The 8,346-nt window shown below is 36.2% G+C and overlaps 1 protein-coding gene across 4 annotated transcripts in view; it reads right to left on the bottom strand.

Annotated features, from left to right (window-relative positions):
* Nucleotides 1-1,978: 1,978 nt before the first annotated feature.
* Nucleotides 1,979-8,346, bottom strand: part of DENND4C (DENN domain containing 4C) — a 70,080-nt gene continuing 63,712 nt past the window's right edge. For all 4 annotated transcript variants that reach the window (XM_064643140.1, XM_064643141.1, XM_064643142.1 and 1 more), the window contains 2 exons: nucleotides 7,574-7,638; nucleotides 1,979-6,896 (listed from right to left, as the gene is read on the bottom strand). In XM_064643140.1, coding sequence (XP_064499210.1) covers nucleotides 6,760-6,896; nucleotides 7,574-7,638 — 202 coding nt within the window. In that variant the 3' untranslated portion in view covers nucleotides 1,979-6,759. The remainder of the gene's footprint in view (nucleotides 6,897-7,573; nucleotides 7,639-8,346) is intronic.

The following is an 8,346-nucleotide window of genomic DNA, read 5'->3' as shown; positions in this document are numbered from 1 at the left end:
TGAGTGTAAGACTGGTAAAATTTACAGCCTCCATCTGATTCTTGGCAGAATGAAGTGCAGTTCTGACTGACTGTAACAGGGTCCCCACGGAAATGGTCACAGCCCCAAGCCTGCCAGAGTTCAAGAAGTGTCTGGACAATGCTTAGTCAAATGGTTTAGTGTTAGGTAGTCCTGCAAGGAGCAGGAAATTAGTCTTTATCCTTACATGTCTGTGCCAACTCAAGGTAGTCTAGGATTTTGTAGGTATTGCACTATTCTGCTCTTGAAATTGATACGGAGCATGAGTAAGCCAGCAGTTAAAAGAAAAGTTAGAAATTTCACTTAAGGATTAAAAACTTTACAGTAGCCTCAATGTATTCAGACAGTATTGGGTAATGGGAACTTGGCTCTAACTTGAAAATATATGTTCAGTCAGTCCAGACTCAGTCCAGTCACCAGCACTGAGGGAGATCACCATCCATGTGCTGGCAGTGCTTAGTTTAGCTCACCCAGGACACTTGGCTTGCTTTGCTGTGAAGTCAGGTTGGTGTCCACCGGGAACATGGGGCCTTTCCTTGCTCAGCTGCTCTTCAGCCAGTCTGCTCCCAGCCTGCACTGGTAGATGAGGTTATTCCTACAAAGAGGCAGGACCTTTGTGGTTACTTGCAGACCTCATCAGTTCTCCAGCTTGACAAGTTAGTGACCCTTCTCTACTCCTCTTGTAGACAGCAGAAGTTTGTTACCACAGAGGTGGGGAGAACTACCACTAATGAGTACTCTGACAGTAGCTTTGAACATGTGAAGGATCAGAGCTTCCTTAAGACAGCATCTTCTGCTATTGCCCTTTACCACCACATTCCCTCAAATTTCCCACCTGATTCTGGCACACAAGGTGGCAGTTCCCTCCTCTACAGCTTCAAACCCAAACTCTGCCTGTGCTTCTCTGGGGATTCCTCAAATGCAAGCTTTTGTTCCTGTGTTAGCATCCTCCATCCTTCAGCCTCCTCCCTCAATATGCCACATGAAGGGTAACAAATTCAAAGATGGTGTAACATTCTTAGCAATCAGCATTACTGAGTGGATAGCAGTGAGAAAAGCAGTCAGAGGAAAACACAAAGTCAGCAGGATGCTGACAAGACTACTGAAGTTGAAAAGACTTAACTTCTTCAGCTCTCTAAAAACAGGCCTGAAAAGATGAATTTATTATGCGTCTTCTCCACATGTACCAGTTTGTTCTATGTGTACCAGTCTCATCAGAGTGAAAAGCCTTTAGGGTCTGGTATTCTTATTTTTACTGCCAGAATAATGAAGTGACTGCCATACATGAGGAAGTTTAAAAGATACTCGTAGTGAACGTGAAGGCCTGAAGCACTTGTAACTGGCAATTCTACTGCTTAAAATTTCATCCCAGCCTCACTCTTGTTACCACCCCTGCCCACATTAAAAACAAATATCCTGGAAACTGCATGTAAACCTGCAAGTATGACACAGGAGGTCCACTGTTGCAAGCTAGGATGCATCAACTAAAAGCACCACTCTGTGCCCCCATTATGAAGTCCCTCAGAAAACAGAACTGTGAAGTTCAACAAGCAACCTGTTCCTACACCCCTTGACTAACAATTCTTCTCCTGGTCAGCAGAGAGCAGCAGGATGCCAGGGGCCATAGCTTTCCTATACACAAGATCTTCATGGATTCTGTCTCCCTGAGCCTGTTTTTTGACTCTTGTTACCTCTGCTGATCCCCACTGCTTGCTTAAGCTGCCACAAAGCCATCCACTCTCATGAACCAAATCTTCACAAATGAATCCCATCTTTTATTTCCCTCTCCCCCTGCCCCTGTGCTTTCCCACCATTCAGAAGTCACTGAGGTACTGTGAAACAATGACTTAAGAAGGCAGTCAAAAGTCTTTCCTTTTGTCCAGCTATAGGCTGAATTTGCATTTAAGGTTAAATTCTGCCAGGCGTGTAAGTTCCAATAAAAAAAGATGAACAACTGAAATTTTTTATACAGCATACATACATATTTTATTTTGGGAAATACATTAAAAATTGTTTCTTAGTTTAGAATACACAGAATTCAGAATATGCAGTGCCCTTTTAAAGTCAAATTTTTTGTCAAATGTACAGAAAACAGTTGTTAATTAAAGCACAGTAAATAGATGCCATTTTTCAACAGTTCAAAACAGTCTCTAAACCAGTGCAAATTTTATAGCATTAAACTTCCCAGCTCACTTAATAAATTCATAATTTATTCACACTACATCATTTCATCCTCACTACAATACAGTCTAAGCTCCTAAAAGGAGTTTGATGTGCTTCTAAAAAACAGCAAACAATCCCTTTTATTTGCACCCTTGGTTGATGCAGACTGAAAGAACAAATAAAAACGCCATCTGTTTCTCTCATCGTATGCATTACAGTATACAGCACAGGAGAGCAGAGAACTAGAGTCCAACCATTTAGTTTCAACACTTAAAAGTTACAAGGGTGTTTGTTTCTTAAAAACATAATGAAAAGCTGATATACAGAATGCATTTTAAAGGTTTCTATTGGTTAAAAGAAAAAAAACCCCGCCTTTGTTGAAAATGTATAATTATGTGAATAAGATGGCGTGCTTACCATTTGATGAAATAAAAGTTATCTGGATTGAAATAATTGTTTAATTAAGAGTTTTAAAAAGAGAAAACTACTGAGTAGATTCTTGAATTACTTACATTTTAACAATTGGTTTTAAAAATATAATTTCTATGATCTAATTTAATATACATTTTAAAAATATCCCCTATTTTGCAGTTATTCAAGGAAAGCAGTAAACTCAATGAAAGGTATATTCTTCTAGCTGCAGCAATACAAAAAGCCATTAATTCACAGTTAAAATGGAATAAAATTACTCATTCACAAGTGCAATGTAGCTTGAGCTTAAACTAATGTGAAATTCTGCCAGGAACAAGTTACTTACAAAACAAATTAAATTAGTTTGAAACACATATACTAAATAAAATATCTTCCATTATAATTGTACTGTATTGATTTATATAAAATGTGAAGACAGGGTATGACTATAAGTAACATACAGATGCTTCTAGTAACATGTTAAGGCTGTAACCAATTACTGCCGCCACATCAGTCTCCTATACCTAAGGGGGTTTCAATGTTTTTAGGTTTTGGTGATGCACTAGCATATAATTCATAAAGAAGAACTTTGTAACTTAGGAATCCTGATTTTAAACACTCATTTGTTGTTTTAATTCTACAAAAAATAGCTATTTTCACATGAGCACACAAGCTACATATGTAACTGTTTTATAGCTGGGTGAAAGGTGCAAGAGAGAATGTTCTCAGCATAACTGACTGCCATTCAACATCCTTAGAACAACAATGCAAGGAAGCTTCTCTTTGGTAATTGTTATTCCAATATAAACTTCCTAAGTTCTGGGGCAGACCTGAAATTCATTGTTTGCATCCACACATGTAATCAGATCGTTTTACATCCTCACTTTGAGCACACATTGGAAGTTTTGAAGTTAATGGTGATTTGAAACATTTTCTTCAGGTTATAAGTGAGAATTCCAAAATACACACACAGTATTTCTACTGGAAAACACACACAGTATTTCTACTGGAAAACAATGGAAAACAGAACTAAAAATCAAGCTTTTCCTTACCCCTCCTTCACAACACTTTGCCCAGATCAGTCATGTATTATGGATTGAGATAAATATGGGTTCCTAAGAGTGAGATGTCAAACAAATTAGAAGCATTTGTAGGTAACTAAGTCATTCCCACAAAGCCCAAGAAGTTCATGCTGTCAACTAACTTGCAAAGAAGTGTGCCTTTAGTGCCCAAATGTCAGAAAAACAAAAGTGTTTGCAATACACTCACAAAAAACTTCTGAAACTTTTCCCTGCTTATTTTTGGCCAGATTTTCAACTATATGAATATTGAGCCATGCCGAGCTATTTTACTCTATGCCCTTTTCTTATGAAGGAACTCACAGTTCCTTCAGCATTCAAATTAGGGAAGCCTACATCTCAGAAAGTTTGTGTAGGAAAATCTGCAGTCTCTACCTATTTGCAGGAGACCTAAAAGTCAGGAAAACCAGCAAGTGCCATTATGCATTTAAAAGGCAACAAATCAATTAGCAAAAAACTACTCAGTTCTTAAATTCTTTAAAATTTTTATGAGCTCTTACTTTTTTTTCCCCTGATAAAAGCATCTTCTGAAATGAAACTTAATAAATCATTTTCAGAGATCTCCCTTTTCATTTGAGCTATGGACTACATTCAAGAACCAACTGATGAGTTAGTCATTAAAAAATAAACATTAAAAACTCCCCATTAAAAGGGGTAAGCTCTTACTTTTTTCATTCTATATTAGAGAATCAAGTCCAATATGCAGATTCAAGATTTCATGCAGGACTTCTACCACTCTGAAATCCACATGCATACGACAGGAATAAAAGTTAATTTGTAGTGTACTAAAATGCCAATATGCAGTAGCAAATCAAAGTAAGTTCAGTCCTTTTCCCCCCAGGCTTTAGTTTTGTTGGGGTTTTTTTGTTTCTTTTTTTAGTGTATATACCTGGGAAAAGTAATATTTAGCACTAGACGTTATGACACAATCAGCTTTGCTGTCTTTACAACACTACTACCTGATAAATTTGTATTTTCAGCAACAGATGAGAAAGCTGCTTTGAAAAGAAAGTGATGTGTTTACAGAATTTAGTTCATATAATATTATTTACTAGGTTTTAAAACTATTTGGACGCCACCAGTTACCTAAAACAGCACTCACTAGACAGATTTTCCTCGTAATTTTATGAGCTGGGATAATTTAAGGATAACAACAACTTGATTCCTTGCACATTGCATCACAAAATCACACAGTTTGTCCATTTAACACTAAAAAATTGTCTTTGTGTAGCTCTCTGCTGAAGATTAAAAGTATAGAGTTATACAGGAAAATGTGCTTGTTTGATCTGTAGAAGTATTAAGTTGTTTGGATGAATGCTTTAGACAGACTTTTACTTTAAAAGGACGGAACCATGCAAGTCAATTACGTAACAGGAAAAGATGAAGAATCAAGGCCTACTCTTTCATTGTGATGTAGGTCAGATATCAGCAAGCAACTATGCATAAACCCAAAGAATAAAGAATAAAAAAAAAAGGTCAGTGTATGCTTTCTCACTTTTAATTGTTGAGAAAACACAACAGTTTCATCAGGAGAGAATCTGTCCAGGTAATATCCCCATATAAACTTAGGATCAGCACTTATAGATAAAATAGAAGGCATCAGTCTATGATGCAAATGTATTTTGTCACAAATAGTGCAAATCCTTTGTTTTATCTCATGAAAAAATAAAAGTTGATTTTACTTTTTCATATAAAAGCTGTTCCAGACAGATCTTCATCCCTCATCATTTTCAAGAATGAAAATTTTTAACAGAGTAGTATAAAGTAAATACATTCATACCCAGATAAAATTAATATTTTAGCTATGCTCCTTTTATACGCTACAAATCTTCTCTTTTTTTCCCTCTAAGAATTATTCCATCATAAAAACCAAACCATTAAATTTCAGCAAAAACCTGGAATAAACCTCATCATATTCTTCAAGTAACAGAACATTTAAACTGCTGACCAACATCCAGGCTCTCCTTGCTAAGACTATGTCTACTGTAGTCAGTTAAATATGTGAAGTAAGGAAGTGTCTTACCTACTACAAGCAACCCAAAAGATGAATCCATCTTTTCAGACCATACATGTAAGCCCTTCATTTCTGCTAATATACACCTTGAAGACCACACTTATAAATACATTTTAATTGAAATATTGAATTCGGACTATCAGTGCAAAATAATTAACCCACAGGCTAGCATGAAACCTAGGGGAGAGGGCGATACAGAACTCAAGGAAGACACTTTTTAAGCATACATGCATAAAGTAAAAGCATAATTTTTTTCAGACAGTATCTGTTGCAATCCTTATATGTATCCTAATGTCATTTGAGCTTCTTATTTAATTCTTTAGAAAAGAAATCCATTTCTGAGCTGCTTCTGAGAAGCCTATCCTTCTTTTGGAGAAAGAGGCCAGTATATTTACAGGATCTTATATTATGTCATATAGAGAATAAGGAAAACTGAGTCTAAGTTTCTGTTTTTTCACAACTACAGACATATATTATGAAAAGGTCAGCCAAAGACAATTTAAAATACTGAACTGGGACAATTGCCAGGAGAAGGGTAGCTATTTTAGGTACTGTGATCTGACTAAAGCACTGCCTTGCATCTTCCAATTCAAGGTTTCAAATATTTACATTCACACTAACAAAAAGATCCCTCTTTAGGTAAAGATCATTTTAAAGAAGCAGTAAAAAAATCTACATATTCTGTGGCAGGAAAGGTGATTCATTAAAATACACAAACACTGGTGGCTCTTAAGAAAGTTACAGACCATAGGCTGCTGTTTAATTATCACCTTTTTGAACAATTTGATACTGTATGGGAAAAATCTGAGTTAATAAAAAGAATATAAAGGGGCAAAAAGATCAACCACTGAAAAAAAAATCACCCTATTAATATTGTTTTAAAACATTCTGATGTACTTTACAATGTGTCTCATGAGATGAAAGACAAGAATATATTCTGCAGCTCAATGAAATTTCTTTGACAAACTGCTCAATTACCAACATTTGGGATTCAAAGTGTATATATCACCATTTTTCTGGTTTTTTCATCTCTGCTTTTGTCATTCTGAAGTTTAGTGCATGTCTTCCTCGTTTTTATATAAAAGGTGCTCCAAAGCACTTCCTGCAACACTCAACCCTGCTGCTTGGTGGAGCATCTATTTTCTGCATCTTTTCAAGAACTTCCTTTGGTAGTTTTTTAAGTGCAAGTCTGTATTCACTATCAAAGACCTCTGAAATAGAAAAAGCATAGCTGAGGTTATTTAAGAAACACTGTACAGTGCGCACTACTGTTCCTATAAAGTGCTTTTGGTTGTTTCTATATAGTAACAAAATTATCTTCACTAACTAGCTGCTGATTTTTTTTTTCCAAAATGAACCTTCTCACAGGACCTGAAAAGCATCTTTGTAAGACGTATGGCATCACAATACATCACAGTGGATACCTACTGCTTCTATCACAGTTCAGTTTCCCTGTATTTCCCCTATTACATCCCATAAGGGAGTCACTGTGCTTACACAATACCAAACAGAAGACAGGGCAGAGCAGATCAGCAGGGCCTGGGCAATCAGGTGGTTAGATGACACAGGTCTAATATGTGGGTCAGAGGAAGATGGACAAGACTGGAAATAAGCTTTCATACATGAGGAATTAAAACTTCAAGCTAATACTCTTTGTTTAAAATAACTGATTACTGGTTTCAAACGAAGTCAAAATTAATGGCCCCATCTGAATTACATTTACGTAAAAGCAACTCTTACTTGAAGACTGACAGACTTTTCATTAAAACAGAACTGAAAGTTAGAAATTCATGGATGAAAAGTCAGTTTTATACCCTAGTTTTTGTGTAAAATATCAATACACTCCATAACACAGGCACTGTGCATTTCAGAGTATTTTTTTACTTACCAATGTCAATGTTTTCTCTCCCAAGAGACACCAGAGACAGGAAAAGAATTTCCCTGTAAAAACTCCTAGGGGAATATTTTGAAGGCCGAGTTAATGAAAGCACCAACTGTCCTAAGTCTACAAAGTCACTACTGAAGATGCTGATCTTCCATTATGTAGTTTCTGCAACTGTTCTGTTTAAAAAGTGAACGATCTACATGACTACCAGCTTTACGTTTTCTAACGTCTGAATACTTTGACTTATTGCAGAAAGCTACACTGTTGCCAAATCCTAGCAGTTACATTTTCTATGAAAAATCCCCCTGCCAAACATGCCATAAAAACTTCAAACAAACAAGAAATCTGAAATTAATCACCACTTATTTATTATTTAACAACTTGTTCCCGCCTGAGGGTGAAGCGCTAGGTGTGGGTTTATTTCAGATCATCCATATTTTGTTTTTTTTTTGTTTCAGAATGTCAGGATCTATCTCACAATTAGGTAAAAATGAATAATCAGATATTAATTTTTCCCCTTGTGGAAGTCGTAAAGTTGTTTCTCTAGGCAGATTAGTTTCTGCTTCTTTTTAGTAACTACAAAACACAGAAGCAGAGATGACTTAGCATGGCAGACTTCAAACACGGTAATTTACTTAGAGGTTCTTCTGTACAAAGCCCTTGAATTCCAGTGCAGGTGACAAAATGTACCATACAAGGATTATTTAAGTGTCTCCGTTTGTGGATCATACTGCATCTTCTTTTCATAGCCAATACTGCAGATTGCTAGAATTTCA

Source organism: Pseudopipra pipra, chromosome Z (genome assembly GCF_036250125.1).
Source record: "Pseudopipra pipra isolate bDixPip1 chromosome Z, bDixPip1.hap1, whole genome shotgun sequence".
In the NCBI taxonomy this organism is placed as follows: Eukaryota; Metazoa; Chordata; class Aves; order Passeriformes; family Pipridae; genus Pseudopipra; species Pseudopipra pipra.
This window is presented reverse-complemented; position numbering and strand designations above follow the sequence as displayed.